The 18,943-nt window shown below is 30.3% G+C and overlaps 3 protein-coding genes across 3 annotated transcripts; 2 read left to right on the top strand and 1 right to left on the bottom strand.

Moving 5' to 3' along the window:
- Positions 1-968: 968 nt before the first annotated feature.
- LOC129909735 (uncharacterized) lies at positions 969-2,158 on the bottom strand. Its single transcript, XM_055986806.1, has 3 exons — positions 2,087-2,158; positions 1,823-1,918; positions 969-1,731 (listed from the first exon to the last, which is right to left on the bottom strand). The coding sequence occupies exons 1-3, from the start codon at positions 2,156-2,158 to the stop codon at positions 1,048-1,050; spliced, it is 852 nt and encodes a 283-aa protein (XP_055842781.1). The 3' UTR covers positions 969-1,047.
- A 4,324-nt stretch (positions 2,159-6,482) lies between these two features.
- Positions 6,483-7,878, top strand: LOC129911420 (uncharacterized). Its single transcript, XM_055989220.1, has 4 exons — positions 6,483-6,658; positions 6,714-6,882; positions 6,942-7,235; positions 7,299-7,878. Exons 1-4 carry the CDS (start codon positions 6,558-6,560, stop codon positions 7,437-7,439), a joined length of 705 nt encoding a protein of 234 aa, XP_055845195.1. The 5' UTR covers positions 6,483-6,557; the 3' UTR covers positions 7,440-7,878.
- Positions 7,879-14,274: 6,396 nt separating this feature from the next.
- Positions 14,275-16,184, top strand: LOC129911419 (uncharacterized). Its single transcript, XM_055989219.1, has 3 exons — positions 14,275-14,985; positions 15,050-15,218; positions 15,281-16,184. Exons 1-3 carry the CDS (start codon positions 14,636-14,638, stop codon positions 15,995-15,997), a joined length of 1,236 nt encoding a protein of 411 aa, XP_055845194.1. The 5' UTR covers positions 14,275-14,635; the 3' UTR covers positions 15,998-16,184.
- The last annotated feature ends 2,759 nt before the right edge of the window (positions 16,185-18,943 follow it).

Raw genomic sequence — 18,943 nt, 5'->3', positions numbered from 1 at the left:
GTGCCACCCCGCAAATGTAGACAAGTACTCGGCAACCCTACTCAAATGCTAAAAAAACCCAAAAATCACTTGTTTTTTGGCCAAAGTGTATAATATTTGATAGAGTTAAAGGCTGTAAAATACATCCTGTTTAGCTTAGACTCTCTTCTATCTAAAAAATGTCGGGTGCCACCTCGCAAATGCAGACAAGTACTCGGCAACCCTACTCAAATGCTAAAAAACCCAAAAATCACTTGTTTTTTGGCCAAAGTGTATAATATTTGATAGAGTTAAAGGCTATAAAATACATCATGTATAGCTTAGACTCTCTTCTATCTAAAAATGTCGGGTGCCACCCCGCAAATGCAGACAAGTGCTCGGCAACCCTACTCAAATGCTAAAAAACCCAAAAATCACTTGTTTTTTGGCCAAAGTGTATAATATTTGATAGAGTTAAAGGCTACAAAATACATCCTGTATAGCTTAGACTCTCTTCTATCTAAAAAATGTCGGGTGCCACCTCGCAAATGCAGACAAGTACTCGGCAACCCTACTCAAATGCTAAAAAACCCAAAAATCACTTGTTTTTTGGCCAAAGTGTATAATATTTGATAGAGTTAAAGGCTATAAAATACATCATGTATAGCTTAGACTCTCTTCTATCTAAAAATGTCGGGTGCCACCCCGCAAATGAAGGCAAGTGCTCGGCAACCCTACTCAAATGCTAAAAAACCCAAAAATCACTTGTTTTTTGGCCAAAGTGTATAATATTTGACAGAGTTAAAGGCTATAAAATACATCCTGTATAGCTTAGACTCTCTTCTATCTAAAAAATGTCGGGTGCCACCCCGCAAATGTAGACAAGTACTCGGCAACCCTACTCAAATGCTAAAAAACCCAAAAATCACTTGTTTTTTGGCCAAAGTGTATAATATTTGATAGAGTTAAAGGCTGTAAAATACATCATGTTTAGCTTAGACTCTCTTCTATCTAAAAAATGTCGGGTGCTACCTCGCAAATGCAGACAAGTACTCGGCAACCCTACTCAAATGCTAAAAAACCCAAAAATCACTTGTTTTTTGGCCAAAGTGTATAATATTGTATAATATTGATAAAGGAATGCAAATCTAATCCCTGCTTATAAACTATTTTTTTCTTATTTTGATCACTTGAAGAACATATAACAATATTATCACCATATTTTTTTAACAATTTGTACTGTAAGTTGGTAGCTAAGTAATAATTAAAATCACTTTTTGTGAAGGAAGAATCGATTTCAAGAAGTGAAGATTTGTATTTTAAGTACAGATCTTGTAAATAGAATATTTTGTTCTCAATAAAAATATTTTGTTCAATAAAATATGTGAGTGAATCAAATGCCTCTTTATGGATGAGACGTAATGCATGCCACTTGGTTGATGATATTTTTTTTTCTATTTTTTTGTTATATTTGTTTTTTAACAAAGCCTTACAAGAGTGGTGATACAAGAAACTGTCACAGTTTCTCAATCTATCTATTAAATCGGAATCACCAACTAATTCCGCATACTGTTTTGTAGCTTCAATAACGTCTTTTGATGAGCATATTGATGTCGCAGAGTAATAGCTATTTTTTTTATATGTTTTACCACAAAAAATACATGGCTTTCTGGATTTTACCTGTGATTTCAGTACTGAACATTTTGTATTTTCATCATTGCACACATTTCTCACATCCAAGGCTAATGAAGATGGGGAAGACGCTCCTTCGACCTGTAAACGAAATTCATATTATACAATTGAATATTTGGAGAAATTTTAAATATTTTATGTGGAGTCTTATATAAAACAATATAACATACACCTCATTCGTTGGAAGCGTACTATGACAGGAAGTGCTGAAATTTATTTCGTCATCATGTGACCCCAGATTCCGTGAACTGCAAGAGCTTTTCAAATCCTAGTCGGTAAAATATTATTTAACACAATTAGATTAACCAGAAATCCAAAAATTTTGATTAAAAAATAAACCTTACATGTTGGTGAATCACTGTAAATTTTTTAAAGCACTTTCTGTGATATCCGAATATTTAAAGTTTTTTGATTTTCGAATTTTTAATATTAAAACACATTTCTCAAATTTAATCTTATCAAAATCGCGTGCATTATGTTTTTCACCACACAAGAAACATGGAAACATTTTCAAATTGATTTTTTGAATAATAACGAAAAATAATCACGGATATATTAATACTATTAGACCAGTGCCGATGCCTTCAAAAACATTAAAAAGTACAAAAAAATCATAGTAGGATGAAACCCATTGGAAAAGGAGGGGAATATGATAAGAATGAAAGGAAAAATAAATTACGGGCGAGCCGAGTTCGGGAAGTGGGTGGGTTGAATTTTTAATGGTAAAAAATGGTATATCTTGATTTCCGGCAAAACTACAAATCTTATAGAATAAAGTTGTATGGCAAAGTTGTAGGTAATAAAAAGATCTACAACTTTTGTATCCACATTTTTTTCACATAACCTCAAAATTTATGTGAAAAATTAAAAAAACCGAGTTTTTGGTTTTTTATTTTTATCTTTTTCAAAAACAAAAATTTTTCTACGAAATTTGGTGAAAACTTACCTTATTATGTTCCAAATACACAGTAATTTATTTGATTTAAAATATTAATTTGTTCACCTTATTTTGACTTAATACCAAAAAAACACCCTAATTTTCAATCGAAAAATCACGTGTCAAAATATCAGCTTTTTTTCAAAAAGTCGGTGGGCATTTCGTTCGTTAAAATGTTTTTTTTCTGATGGTGTAAAAAAAATTTTACATTAGTATACTATAGAACATGTTTTAGTAAAATTCAAAAAATGAAAAAAGCTTGAATTCGAAAAAAAATTTTATCATTGTTTACAATTTTGGCCTATTTATTCAAATTTACACTTTAATTACTCAAAAAACGTAAGATTAATCAATGTTACATGAAATCTTATGTTTTTTGAGTAATTAAAGTGTAAATTTGAATAAATAGGCCAAAATTGTAAAGAATGATAAAAATTTTTTTTGAATTCAAGCTTTTTTCATTTTTTCAATTTTACTAGAACATGTTCTATAGTATACTAATGTAAATTTTTTTTACACCATCAGAAAAAAGACATTTTAACGAACGAAATGCCCACCGACTTTTTGAAAAAAGCTGATATTTTGACACGTGAATTTTCGATTGAAAATTAGGGTGTTTTTTTGGTATTAAGTCAAAATAAGGTGAACAAATTAATATTTTAAATCAAATAAATTACAGTGTATTCGAGACATAACAAGGTAAGTTTTCACCAAATTTCGTAGAAAATTTTTTGTTTTTGAAAAAGATAAAAATAAAAAACCAAAAACTCGGTTTTTTGAATTTTTCACATAAATTTTGAGGTTATGTGAAAAAATTGTTGATACAAAAGTTGTAGATCTTTTTATTACCTACAACTTTGCCATACAACTTTTTTCTATAGGATTTGTAGTTTTTCCGGAAATCGAGATATACCATTTTTTACCATTAAAAACTCAACCCACCCGCTTCCCGAACTCGGCTCACCCGTAATTTATTTTTCCTTTAATTTTCATTATATTCACCTCCTTTTCCAATGGGTTTCATTCTACTATGATTTTTTTTGGTTTCAAAAATTATCGACCCTGTCTATATGTGAATTCTTAAAATTTATTTAAAACAAAATGCACACTTATAATTTTTAATACAATAAACAACTTGATTAGTTGCTTAGTTTTTTTTTTTTTATTTTATTAAGTGACTGCATTTTAAAAGCAAAGTAACTTTTTTTAAAATTAAATCAATCTACCGAACATTTAGCGGATCAAAGAGAATACAACCGAAATTTTTTAGATAGAAGAGAGTCTAAGCTATACATGATGTATTTTATAGCCTTTAACTCTATCAAATATTATACACTTTGGCCAAAAAACAAGTGATTTTTGGGTTTTTTAGCATTTGAGTAGGGTTGCCGAGTACTTGTCTGCATTTGCGAGGTGGCACCCGACATTTTTTAGATAGAAGAGAGTCTAAGCTAAACAGGATGTATTTTACAGCCTTTAACTCTATCAAATATTATACACTTTGGCCAAAAAACAAGTAATTTTTGGGTTTTTTAGCATTTGAGTAGGGTTGCCGAGTACTTGTCTACATTTGCGGGGTGGCACCTGACATTTTTTAGATAGAAGAGAGTCTTAGCTAAACATGATGTATTTTATAGCCTTTAACTCTATCAAATATTATACACTTTGGCCAAAAAACAAGTGATTTTTGGGTTTTTTAGCATTTGAGTAGGGTTGCCGAGTACTTGTCTGCATTTGCGAGGTGGCACCCGACATTTTTTAGATAGAAGAGAGTCTAAGCTAAACAGGATGTATTTTACAGCCTTTAACTCTATCAAATATTATACACTTTGGCCAAAAAACAAGTGATTTTTGGGTTTTTTAGCATTTGAGTAGGGTTGCCGAGTACTTGTCTACATTTGCGGGGTGGCACCTGACATTTTTTAGATAGAAGAGAGTCTTAGCTAAACATGATGTATTTTATAGCCTTTAACTCTATCAAATATTATACACTTTGGCCAAAAAACAAGTGATTTTTGGGTTTTTTAGCATTTGAGTAGGGTTGCCGAGTACTTGTCTGCATTTGCGGGGTGGCACCCGACATTTTTTAGATAGAAGAGAGTCTAAGCTAAACATGATGTATTTTACAGCCTTTAACTCTATCCAATATTATACACGTTGGCCAAAAAACAAGTGATTTTTGCGTTTTTTAGCATTTGGATAGGGTTGCCGAGTACTTGTCTGCATTTGCGAGGTGGCACCCGACATGTTTTAGATAGAAGAGAGTCTAAGCTATACAGGATGTATTTTACAGCCTTTAACTCTATCAAATATTATACACTTTGGCCAAAAAACAAGTGATTTTTGGGTTTTTTAGCATTTGAGTAGGGTTGCCGAGCACTTGTCTGCATTTGCGGGGTGGCACCCGACATTTTTTAGATAGAAGAGAGTCTAAGCTATACATGATGTATTTTATAGCCTTTAACTCTATCAAATATTATACACTTTGGCCAAAAAACAAGTGATTTTTGGGTTTTTTAGCATTTGAGTAGGGTTGCCGAGTACTTGTCTACATTTGCGGGGTGGCACCTGACATTTTTTAGATAGAAGAGAGTCTTAGCTAAACATGATGTATTTTATAGCCTTTAACTCTATCAAATATTATACACTTTGGCCAAAAAACAAGTGATTTTTGGGTTTTTTAGCATTTGAGTAGGGTTGCCGAGTACTTGTCTGCATTTGCGGGGTGGCACCCGACATTTTTTAGATAGAAGAGAGTCTAAGCTAAACATGATGTATTTTACAGCCTTTAACTCTATCAAATATTATACACTTTGGCCAAAAAACAAGTGATTTTTGGGTTTTTTAGCATTTGAGTAGGGTTGCCGAGTACTTGTCTGCATTTGCGGGGTGGCACCCGACATTTTTTAGATAGAAGAGAGTCTAAGCTAAACATGATGTATTTTACAGCCTTTAACTCTATCAAATATTATACACTTTGGCCAAAAAACAAGTGATTTTTGGGTTTTTTAGCATTTGAGTAGGGTTGCCGAGTACTTGTCTGCACTTGCGAGGTGGCACCCGACATTTTTTAGATAGAAGAGAGTATTATCTAAAATATGGCGTATAGTTTAACTTTCTAGTGCATAAAAAGTTATACTGTTTTGTTCAAAGAAGATTTTTGTCAGTGTTGTATTCATTTGAATGGGGTTGCCACATTTGTAGGGTTACGTTCTTTATATTATTTTATTATTTTTTTTTAATATTTTGACTTTCGTTTGGCATTTAAAAAAAAACTTTTATCTGGCCAAATAACAAAGATATGAATGTATTAGTTATGTGACAATTTTTCCTTTCAAATAGGGTTGCCACATGGAAGTTCCCATTTTAGAAGTGGCAACCCTATTTTTTTATTTTCAGTATCAACTTATCTTTCATTTGACACCAATTTTAACCTCTAACCTTATGAGCTAAGTAACTCGACGGTCGCCTCTCCGACTATATGGGATTATCACGATTTGATTGTTCTTCTGAAACTTTAAAGTAAATATTAGTTTGTTAATTGATTTCTTTTTAGTATCACATTCCTTACTTTTTCTTATTTTTTTATATATTACATTTTTTGTTAAAGCTTTTAATTAAATGCGTTTAGAACAATATCTCATTTTTTAATTTGTTTTAGTATCCCGATTTTGCAAGCAAAACTAGTTGTTTTATTTTAAAAAATCGCGCGATTTTTTAAAATAAAACAACTAGTTTTGCTTGCAAAATCGGGATAATAAAAAACGGGGTTATAAAAATCGGGATTTTAAAAAGCGGGATTATAAAAAGCGGGATAATGAAAAACGGGATTTTAAAAGCGGGATTTAAAAAAACGGGAATATAAAAAGCGGGATATCGAACCCAACCCACTGCCAACGATTCTGAGAAGACCATTTCACTTATTGTCAAGTGCATTCCAGTTGAAGGAGATCGTGAAGTTTTCAAAAAAATGAATGTGTTTGGAAAAGAAGTGATGATGTATTCTAAAGTTTTGCCAATTATTGAAAGAATGCTTAAGTCGTTGAATATTTCGGGACAAATTTCTCGAAGGTAGAGTAAAAAGCTCTAGAAGATTGTTCTTTTTACACTCATTCAAAACTTTTAGATTAATTTATTCACAAGAAAACCCAGTGAACACGATCGTTGTTCAAGATCTCAATGATTTAAATCTTGTGCTGGGAAATCGTGTTCACGGACTGGATGAGGAACATGCTAAAATGGTTTTGACAAAGATTGGTCAATTTCATGCTGCCTCGATGGTATTTGCTCGAGACGTAAGAAGTTCTTTGTAAATATTTGTTTCTGTAAACAAAACTTTTCAGAGTTATTTCAGAACCCTGAAATTATGGCAACATTTAGCAAATCGGTGTTTCACAAAGATGGCGATTGTGTTGTTCGAAATACCATATTTCGAGAGAATATCGGTGACATGGCTGAATTAGTTAAGTTATGGGATGGATATACCGAAATTTCTCTAAAGTTATCTAAGATAAAAGAAAACTTCTTCGAACGCATGGATAAATGTCTTTACAATGACGAATCTTTTAAGGTGCTCAATCATGGTGATCTTTGGGTGAATAATTGTATGTTTAAATGCGTTAACGGTCTTCCCAGTGACATGTTATTTGTAAGATCTATACAATAGCTAAATTGATCGATGAAGAGTACTTAAAATATTGTTTTTTTACAGATTGACTTCCAAATGAGTTACTTTGCAAGTCCAGCATTTGATCTACATTATTTCCTCAATACCAGTGTTCAACTTAATGTTCTCATCTCGAAACGATACATGCTACTAAGGACATATTACAAGTCTTTGAAATCAACCTAAGAGGCTTTCAGTTATAGTAAAATTCCAAGTTGGGAAGAATTTAAAAATGATCTTAAAGCTAAAGAGTTTGTTGGTTTTTGGGCATTCGAAGCAATTTTGCCATTACTTTCAATGGATAAAGAATCTTCCAAAGATAATAGTGTTGAATGTTTTAATAATGAAGAAGGATCACGACAAAAGCGTCTGGTTATGTTTACTTCAGAAAGATTTTTAAACACAATCAAATTTTGCTTGGATCGATTTGATGAATTGGGTGTTTTAGATTGAAAGATTATTAAGTATAAAAGCTATTTTTGTCTTAATTTTTACATTTGTTAATGTGAATAATAATAAATTTATTTAAGTAACTCTAAATCGGTAACAGACTATTTGTTGAACAAATCATTTTGAGGTAGTACATAAAAAAATAAGAATATAAAATAAAGCTTATAAGACCAAATTTACGTTTCAAAACCACGATTCAGAAAAAAATTTTCTATACATGGTTTCAATTGTAACCAGTATCAAAGGGCGCCAGACCTTTCTTTACAGAAAATATGAGGTCTTTGGACTTAGTCTTGTTCTTCCTTTATTTAGCGCTGTTATGATCTCGATGTAGAGGGGATCATAACTCTTATCCGCCTGTGGAGGGTCATCGGGTTGACAAAAGAAATTGGAGGAAAGCTTCCCTGTTCTGCTTTGTTCTATTTCTGAGGCCAACTGAATGCTACCATTAATTTTTACTTGCGATATAGGTACTATATATCAAGTTATGCATTCGTACAAAAAAAAAAAGTTGAGATAACATTTTTCCATGACATTACGATGGTAGACAATGCCAAAAAAGTGGGTCCCGGAAGTCCGTCTGTCTGTCTGTCAGTCTGTCAGTCTGTCAGTCTGTCAGTCTGTCAGTCTGTCAGTCTGTCAGTCTGTCAGTCTGTCAGTCTGTCAGTCTGTCAGTCTGTCAGTCTGTCAGTCTGTCAGTCTGTCAGTCTGTCAGTCTGTCAGTCTGTCAGTCTGTCAGTCTGTCAGTCTGTCAGTCTGTCAGTCTGTCAGTCTGTCAGTCTGTCAGTCTGTCAGTCTGTCAGTCTGTCAGTCTGTCAGTCTGTCAGTCTGTCAGTCTGTCAGTCTGTCAGTCTGTCAGTCTGTCAGTCTGTCAGTCTGTCAGTCTGTCAGTCTGTCAGTCTGTCAGTCTGTCAGTCTGTCAGTCTGTCAGTCTGTCAGTCTGTCAGTCTGTCAGTCTGTTAGTCTGTCAGTCTGTCAGTCTGTCAGTCTGTCAGTCTGTCAGTCTGTCAGTCTGTCAGTCTGTCAGTCTGTCAGTCTGTCAGTCTGTCAGTCTGTCAGTCTGTCAGTCTGTCAGTCTGTCAGTCTGTCAGTCTGTCAGTCTGTCAGTCTGTCAGTCTGTCAGTCTGTCAGTCTGTCAGTCTGTCAGTCTGTCTGTCTGTCTGTATAAGGAGCTACAGCCTAAACGGATGGACCGATTGATGTCAAACCTGGTATGCAGCGTTATTTGGCGACTCTCCAGAGGGGTTTTTGGAATTAATTTTTTTGGACCAAAAATAACGGTACTTGTCATATACCGATTTTAGTAAAATTGAAATATCTCGAAAACGGCTCCAACGATTTTGTTTAAATAATTCAAGTGTTAGTTTAAAGTTTAGGTCTATCTTCTAATGAAAACATTTTTTTTTTTGAAAATCATTATTAACGGTACCTGCCATAGAACCGTTTTTTTTTCAAATCCGATTATCTCCAAAACTGCTTATTCGATTTCAACGAAACTTTTTGTGAAGAAGCATTTATATTAGACTGATTCAAAAAAAAATTTTTTTTTTTTTGTTCAAAGCATTGTTGAAAATATTGTTGGAAATGACGAAAAAAAAATACTGTAAAAGTTTCAGCCCTTAATGTTAACATTTAGTACCGCCGCATCGCAATTTTCTATTTCCCATACGATTTGTATGGGAAAGATTGTGTATTTGTGTTTAGAATTTTGTATCTTTTTAATGGTTCATCCAAAAGGCTTGACAAAATCATTTTCTTTTATAAAATTGTCCGCTCTACAAAAAAGCTCTTATTAATTTTTTTGATTTACCCCCGCGTTTCGAAGTTATTCAACTTTAAAATATAAAAAGTACTTTTTTCTCATTTTTTTCCGATTTTTTGACGAAATTATTATGTTTTTCAAAAAATTTGGCAAAATTTTCGAATATTTGTATTCTATGTTGTGTTTTGGTTTCACAGATCCTTTTATATAACTCACAAACCCCTAAAACTATCATATTAGATTTCTTCAATAAATTCGAATTATTCATTTTTTCAACTAAAAATTATTTTAATTAAATTTTCGCGTCCGTTTTTTTTTAATTTCATAAATGCAATCCTGTAGAGCGTTCAATTTTATACAAGATAATGATTAAATCTAGCCTTTTTGATGAACCATTAAAAAGATACAAAATTCTAAACACAAATACACAATCTTTCCCATACAAATCGTATGGGAAATAGAAAATTGCGATGCGGCGGTACTAAATGTTAACATTAAGGGCTGAAACTTTTACAGTATTTTTTTGTCGTCATTTCCAACAATATTTTCAACAATGCTTTGAACAAAAGAAAAAAAAATTTTTTTTGAATCAGTCTAATTTATATAATTTAAATATAAGCCAAAAATTTTGGAAAAAATAATTTTTGGATTTTTTAAAAAAATTTTGAAAGTTTTTTTTGAAAAATCAAATTTTCGAAAACGGTACATTTAATTCTTTTGAAATTTTGTTTTTAGATGTTGATTAGTGATTTCTACAAAATGGCATACCAATTTTATTTTTAAACTTTTTTTCCAAAAAATTATTTATAAAAAATAGTTTTTTAAAAAACGACTCTAACGATTTTGAAAATTTTTTTTCTAAAAATGCATGTTAATATATCAATCAAAACTGCATACTTGTTTTGGAGGGCAATTTAATTTCAGATTTTATTTTATTTTTTTTTAAAAACGAATTTTATTTTTTTTCCAAATTTCTATATAAAAAGTCTTAAAAATTTAAACAACTTTAACTCTAAGAGCAAGTTCGTGCACCCCAGTCGTGCATTTTATTTTTTGACGTTTTTGATTTTTACTTGCGATATATGTATGTAGGTACTATAGGGCAAGTTTAGGATTCGTAAAAAAAATCGAACTCGAGATAACAATTTTACATGACATTACGATGATGGAGAATGCCAAAAAAGTGGGTCCGACAATTCTGTCTGTCTGTCTGTCTGTCCGTCAGTCTGTCTGTCTGTTTGTGTGTACCTCGATCTACCGCCTAAACTAATAAAGCGATTTCCTTCAAACTTATTATTTAACAGTTTTGGGTAATTCCCTAGAGGACAAATTGAAATTTTTTTTTAGGACCAAAACTAACGGTACCTGTCATATAACGGAAATAGAAAAGTTAATTTTGTTCAAAAACGGCTCTAACGATTTTGTTAAAAATTTGTGTGTGTAGTGTAACACATAAAAGCTTCCTTTGGAAATAAAAAAAATATTTTTTTAACCGTTATTATGAATTAATATTTATGAATTTCTCGTAAACGAGAAAACATATTTCGACCAAAATTTTTGTACAGAAACATTTAAACTATTGTTATTTTAAAAAATTTTAATTTTTTCAAAAAACACATTTTTGAATTTTTAAAAAATATTTCAAAATTTTTTTTTGAAAAATCAATTCTTTGGAAACGGGTTATTAAAAAATTTTGAAATTCCATTTTTATGTTCAAATTAATTATTTCTTCAAAATGGCATACCAACTTTTTTTTTGAAAAATGTTAGAAATTTTTTATATATAAAAAATTTTTTTTAAAAACGGCTCTAACGATTTTCGAAAAAAAATTTCTAAAAATTCCTTTTTATAAAAGAAATATAATGGCATACTTTGTTTTTTGTAAAAGATAATTTGAAACGGTATTTAATTATTTATAAAAAAAGATTTTATTTTTTTTTTTTTTGTACCACTTATTTCGTGAAAATATCAAATTTTCCCTTATTTAGTTCAATGAAAAGCTTAAACATTAGAGTAACTTTTACCATAAGAGCAAGTACGTGCGACCCCAGTCGTGCAATTTATTTTGTTTTAGTTTATTTTTCTTTTTATTATTTCCAATGCATTTTTTTTTTAATTTTTACTTGCGATATAGGTACTATATATCAAGTTATGCATTCGTACAAAAAAAAAAAGTTGAGATAACATTTTTCCATGACATTACGATGGTAGACAATGCCAAAAAAGTGGGTCCCGGAAGTCCGTCTGTCTGTCTGTCTGTCTGTCTGTCAGTCTGTCTGTCAGTCTGTCAGTCTGTCTGTCTGTCTGTCTGTATAAGGACCTGCAGCCTAAACGGATGGACCGATTAATGTCAAACTTGGTATGTAGCGTTATTTGGCGACTCTCCAGAGGGGTTTTTGGAATTAATTTTTTTGGACCAAAAATAACGGTACTTGTCATATACCGATTTTAGTAAAATTGAAATATCTCAAAAACGGCTCCAACGATTTTGTTTAAAAAATTCAAATGTTGGTTTCAAGCTAAGGTCTATATTTCAATGAAAAAATTTTTTTTCGAAAATCATTATTAACGGTACCTGCCATAGAACCGTTTTTTTCAAATTCGAATATCTCTGAAACTTCTTATTCGATTTCAACGAAACTTTTTGTAAAGAAGCATTTATATAATTTAAATATAAACCAAAAATTAAATTTCAAAAATAATAATTTTTGGATTTTTAAAAAAATTTTGAAAATTTTTTTTTGAAAAATCAAATTTTCGAAAACGGGACATTGAATTTTTTTGAAATTTTGTTTTTAGATGTTGATTAGCGATTTCTACAAAATGGCATACCAATTTTATTTTCAAACTTTTTTTCCAAAAAATTATTTATAAAAAATAGTTTTTTTAAAAAACGGCTCTAACGATTTTGAAAATTTTTTTTCTAAAAATGCACGTTAATATATCAATCAAAACTGCATACTTGTTTTGGAGGGCAATTTAATTTCAGATTTTATTTTATTTTTTTTTTTAAACGAATTTTATTTTTTTTTCCAAATTTCTACATAAAAAGTCTTAAAAATTTAAGCAACTTTAACTCCAAGAGCAAGTTCGTGCGACCCAGTCGTGCATTTTATTTTAATTGTTTTTCACATTGAGGAACTGCTAGGTAATTTAAGTGTACCATATTGAGTAGCAGTTATGAAAGTACGAAACGGGATTTGCGGGAAAAACGGGGTTTAAAAAGCGGGGTTTCCAGAGACGGAATTTGCTTAAAAAGCATTATTGTAAGCGAGAATTAAAAAAAAAAAAAACAGTACTTTAGAAACGGGATTTTTAACATTTTTTTCGGGATTTCAGAAAACAGGATATTGAAAATCGGGATTCCGATACGCTTCCGTTTTTAGAGCTGGACTTTGGATTTATCTGAACTAAAATATACTAAAATTTTATCAAATCTTACTGAAACACCCCCAAATGTCAATTTTGTTTCAAACCTGCCTGGTTCGATTGCCCAAGGTTAGCCCAAGATAGCCCAAGATTTTTTTTCGCTAGCCCACCCTTAGTTCAAAAATTTTTAAAAGGACAATTTTTACACAATTAAAAAAAAAAAGTCATTTGTGCAATTCACACGTGGTAGAATTGAAACCTTAAAAAAAAATTTTTCTTGCAAAAAAAAAAAAAGAAAAAATCTACCTATTTTTTATTCTATCTCCTTTAAATACATGTTTTTTATATGACAACCTATATTAATTTTATATCATCTGAAAGCTAATTGTTTCAGCTCAAAATATTTATATCGTCCATGTCTATACAACATCTACAAAAATAGCTTATTTTTTTTTAACGAAATGACTTTTCATCAAAAAAAGCAAAAAAAATCAATCTTTTTTCTCTTTTAACACCATTAAATATATTTTTTTAAATGACAACCTATAGTAAATTTTATATCATCTGAAAGGTTATTCCACCTTTTATATGACGTATGAATCATATTTCTACCTAGCCTAAGATTACGGTAATTCCTACACTGGTCATCGTCAACAAGATCTCCACAGGTGTTTTGAGGTATTTTTCAAGTTTTTCAATTTAAGATTGTGTAACTTGTAGAGCTCGTACAGTTAATTGTGATAAATCAAATGAAAGGTTACGTTAGCAGCATGCGTTAAATCAAATTTGTATGTGCACTAGATCAAAAGATATAACCTGTGCAAAAAAGAACATCTTTTTACCGTTATCTCAGAATTTTGAATATAAAATTAATTGAAATTTTGTATATTTATAGTTTATTCAATTACCTATCTACAGTACAAATTTCATTTATCTATCTATTAAAACAAAAAAGTTATAACAAGTTGAATGTTGGTGTCGCGTTTTCGTTTCATCTTGTTTCAAATCACTACGATACTAAAGAAGTTTTCATTTCAAAAAAATAGATTTTTAAGAGGTTGGTAATGTGAAAAAAAGTTTTTTGTTATAATTTTTGAACTAAGGCTAACGAAAAAATTTGTTGGAACTACCAAGGATAATTCAGAAAGGTCTATAAAGTTCTATTCGTGTATTGAAAAAGAAATCACTTCACACCACTTTTTATTTGTGGTTACTTTTAAAAAATATTTAGATAGATTTTACTAAGCATGTAATTTTACTAAGCATGTAATTTTACACATGAAAAAATATTTGTATGTTGTGGTTTATAAGGTGAAATGAAACAAATCAAAGCTTGTTAACAGAAATCTTATATGGACTACATTCAATCAAGTAAAAATTCTAAGTCAGATAAATAACATTTGAGGCACAATGCAAACACCTGTGGATTTAATTTTTCTTAATTATAAATTTAAAAAAAGGTCACCCTGGTGTATGCGTACTTTTTTTTTGTGTGGTGAATAAGAACAAATTCTTCTATGATTTTTAAACAAAGTATATAGGATATCGAAAATAAAAGTTGGGCTATCCTAAACTAACCTTTGGCAATCGAACCAGGCAGGTTTGAAAAAAAAAATTAGCATTTGGGGGCGCCAACTTCACTGGTTAAGTAAAAAAAAGTTATGGCAACTCTATTTTTGATAAACCAATACACTTCCAAGTTCAATTCCAACTATAAAATTAAGTAAATATGATAAGAATAAACAAACATCAATATAAAACACTGGTTTATGAAAAAAGCTCTTTTCTTTAATTCAGTACATGATGCATACAGCAAACGGTGAGAGGGTACCCAAAGAATTTGATAAAGCATTCTTCGCCAATGCTCTTCAAAATGGTTTACTCGAACAAAATCTTGAAGTAAAAAAAATTAAATTTTCATCTGGAAATGAAAATACCGATACTTATTGTGAGCAAAGTTTTCGTGTAATTTTAACTTATGCCAAAATTGGAGAAATAAATCCTAATGCAATTACTGTGATACTAAAGCTTTATAGTAACAAAATCGGTTTATGTGACTCGGTGACTGCATTCAATAAAGAAAAATGGTTTTTCACCGAAATCCTACCAAAATTCGAAATTCTTTTGAATGATATTAAATTGTTTCCAAAGTAAGTTTTTCATATCGATAACAATTTTAAATGGCTAAGTTGATATGATTTACTTTCGAGATAGCTGCTATTATGTTTCAAATACCCCGATGCCAAGTATGGTTTTTGAAGATGTGGGTCGTTTTGGATTCCAAATGGCCAATAGAATTGGTGGACTCGATGAGCGTCATGCTAGACTCGCGTTGAAAAAACTTGGACAGTTTCATGCTACATCAATGGTTTTTGCAAAAAAGGTAGGTATAAGTTATATCAAAGTTTATAAGAAAATCTAATTGCAATAATACTTATTTTTTAGCGACCTGCCATGATGACCAACTACAAACAGCGGGGAATCGTTGATCCAACGCTATTAAATTCATCAACTTACTTCTATAAGACACTGCATAGAAACCTTGGATATCAAATCGAAATCATATCAAAATGTGAAGGTTTTGAGGACATCACAAAGAAATTAAAAGAATACCATAACGACTTTGAGGCACGTACTCTAGCTTGTCGAAAGTCTAGAGATGGAGAAATCAAGGTCCTTAACCATGGTGACTTAAATTTGGATAATTTACTATTCAAATATGATCCACAAAATAATCCTATGGATTTAGTGTTCATTGAGTTCCAACTTAGTATTTATGCAAGTCTTGGAATAGACTTGAATTATTTTCTATTTTTAAGTGTTCAGGTGGAGGTATTGAAAAAATGGAATTCATTACTCGAAGATTATCATGCGTCGTTGTGTTATACTTTGATGGAGCTGAATTATAGTGACATTCCGACTTATGAAGATATTGAAAAGGAATTTCAACAAAATTATCCTTATGGACTTTTTGCTTTAGTTGGTCCATCGACTTTGATGAATATGAATAACAAAATAAGTGATAGTAATAATTTTGCAAAATTAGCTAAATTAGATGAAAGAACAGAGGAGGTTTTTATGTCGGAAAATTTGATTGAGCGTTTAAAGTATTCATTGTTGGAGTTTGATAAAATGGGTGTTTTAGATACACAGATCCACTGAGTCACAGTTTTTTCAATATGATTAAGAATAAAATAAATTAATTTTAAAAAATCTGTATTGTTTAATTAGAATATAATAAAAATACACATATTACACAAAATTGCACACAAGGCCATAAGGATGCAAATAAATTTTATAGTTTTTCATACTTATAGTTTATATGAAATCAATCCCTCGAAGTCTGTTCACATTAAAAGTCTAAAAGTTGCCATTTATTACGATTTTATCGAATTTTAAAAACTTGCATTTAACTAAGAAAGTCAAAATATAGAAAAAGTGCTAATTTTTTAAAAGATAGGTACATTGCAGTCATTTCTTGACAAAAAAAAATTGCATAATATCAAAAGATTTTACCTCTACTTTATTTTATTAATACAAAGTTTGGACGTACCGGCTTCATACACGAAATGCCCCTTGAGTTAGTAAAAAAAAATAAAATCGTCAATTTTTTAACTTAACTTTAGGTTAGAATTTGCTATGAAAAGTGTCTTTGAACCATTTCAAAATAAGGCTTGGTTTTCGAGTTAAATCAAAAAAACTGAAAACCGACCAGTGTTGCCGTTTTCTCAGAAATGCACCAATGGACTTAGTAGCATTTTTGGCTGGAATCATAAACAGCAATAAAAACTCTTAAACGAATTTGTTCCATTCAAAAGGGTCTATTTAATAGACATTCAAATAGTTTTGTTGAACCCAGAATGGAAAGTTAGGAGGAGGGGCCAATGGACCCAATGGTCCATTGTGATCAACAAAAATAAATTTATGAAATCATATTCTCGAAATAAAAACAAAAAGATAAATATTTAGTGTTTTTCTTATTTTAAATTCAGTTTTGGATGGGGAACTATAGTTTGATCAATTAGAAAAAAAATCTAAAAAAATAAATTCTTCCACTTTTTTCGTAAGGACCAAAAAAATTAAATTTTGATTTGAATTCATTTGTTCAAATTTAATTTCACATCAAGGGTTCATACATGTCTAATTTTTGCTGTATAATTTGCAAAGCTTTAATTTTAACGAATAAAAAGTAATTTTTTCAAAAAAGAAAAAAATATATGAATTACGTTTGCACACACAGTATCAAAGAATGCTTAATGTTTAATATTATTTTTTTGATATCTTAGGAATCCCCTATTTATAATCCAAAAATAGCATTCTGCAAGCTTTTTAACAAATAAACAAAAATTGCTAGTAGGTAGCTTTCAAAAGCTGCGAGTAACTTTAAAGAGTCAAAAATTAATCATAAAAGTCTTACAATAAAGCTTTAAAATTTGTTTGAGTTCCAGTTTCTTTTTTTTTTTTTTTGTTATGATCTCTTTGTTATGAGAAACCAGAGTTGCCACCAGAACTTGTTCAAAAAACTTTAGAAACAAATCATCAAAACTGCCTAATAGTTAACCGAAAAATGCGAAGGAAGTTTGAGTTATGCAGAAATTTGAAGAGTTTGGATTAAAACTTCATTTAAGCTTGAAAAGTGTTTGGAAAGCTGTAAAGTTTAAACCTAATTAATTTTTTTATAAAAAAAAAAAACAATTTTTTTTTAATTTTTTTTGGATATTAATAAAATTTGATATTTGGATTGTATTTAATAAAATATGGCCTGCGTTTATATGAAAATTTGAATCTATCCAGAAAACCCACAATCTCGAAAAACCAAAATCGTGAAAGACCAAAAACCCGAAAATAAAACAGGAAAACTAAAAAGCTCTTCAATATACTGTTTATTCATTTAAACTTTAATTGAAACATAAAATAAAACACCAATTTAATAACAATTGAAACAGACAATAATTATAACTCTAATATTAAAACTTTTAATTGTTTTGATTTTAGTTCAACGATTTTTTCTGCTTAACTAAATCACAACACAACTCTTCAGAAACCACAATAGGAACTTGAAATCATGTTCAAAAAGATGTATTAATAGAATTATACAGTTATATTGTTTTTTAACTTAACTTCACAGTTATGATTATTATTTTTCGAAATCGAGAAAATGAAAAATTATATAAAATGAAAAATGTACGCAAACTTTTCATTTTATATAATTTTTCGGGATTTTGGGTTACGGGATTCCAAGTTTTCGGGATTTTGGATTTTAGGGATTTTGGGTTTTCGGGATTCTGGATTTTCGGGTTTTTTGGATTTCTGGATTTTTGATTTTCCGGGTTTTTGGTTTTTGGGGATTTCGGTTTTTCGGGATTATAGCACCAACCCCTAAGTTTCTCCTAAGCGACACTAAGCGTTTTAGTAACACTAATGAGTTTTTGGATAAAAAAAAAAGTTCCAATTTTTTTGAAAAATCGATTTTTGGAAAACGAATCAAAGAATTTGTGGAAACTTCATTTTTCTATGTTGAAAAATATTTTGTTTTTAATGGCATTTTTGAAAAATTTTCGAGAATTTAAAAATTCTTTGTTATACGATAAATTAAATTGCATACTTCTTTTGAAAGTCAAAAACAATTTAAGAATAAGTTTTTGTAACTTTACACCTAATACATACGTACATATATTATTATTTCTTAAGTTTTTTTTTTTAAATATCCAAACAATAATATTTCAAGGAACTTTAACTATTGTTCATTTTTTAGAGATTCGTGTTGATTTTCTGTTTCGAATTGAATTCGTGATTAGTTCCAACAAAAAGTGGTTTTGATTCGTCATCCGATCTTTTTTCAGAAAGAATCAATCTTAGAATCTTTTAATGGGGTGGTCTTCTGAAAAGACAATGCGGTGCATCATTCCTATATCCTAATCTGCTGTATTAAAAATGATTAAGTCTCATATCATTTGGTGAGATAAGTTTACTTATTTGAACCGACTGACCTATTTAACTTGTCCGGGATAAGCCTCTTAAATCAGCTAATCGCTTTATGATTGACCAACTTCCATACCAGATACGACATTTCCATGATTGATAACGAGCCATAAAAAGATACATATT

The sequence above is a fragment of the Episyrphus balteatus genome, chromosome 2 (genome assembly GCF_945859705.1).
Source record: "Episyrphus balteatus chromosome 2, idEpiBalt1.1, whole genome shotgun sequence".
NCBI classification, from domain to species: domain Eukaryota; kingdom Metazoa; phylum Arthropoda; class Insecta; order Diptera; family Syrphidae; genus Episyrphus; species Episyrphus balteatus.
The sequence above is the reverse complement of the archived record's forward strand: the minus strand, read 5'-3'. Positions and strand labels throughout refer to the sequence as shown.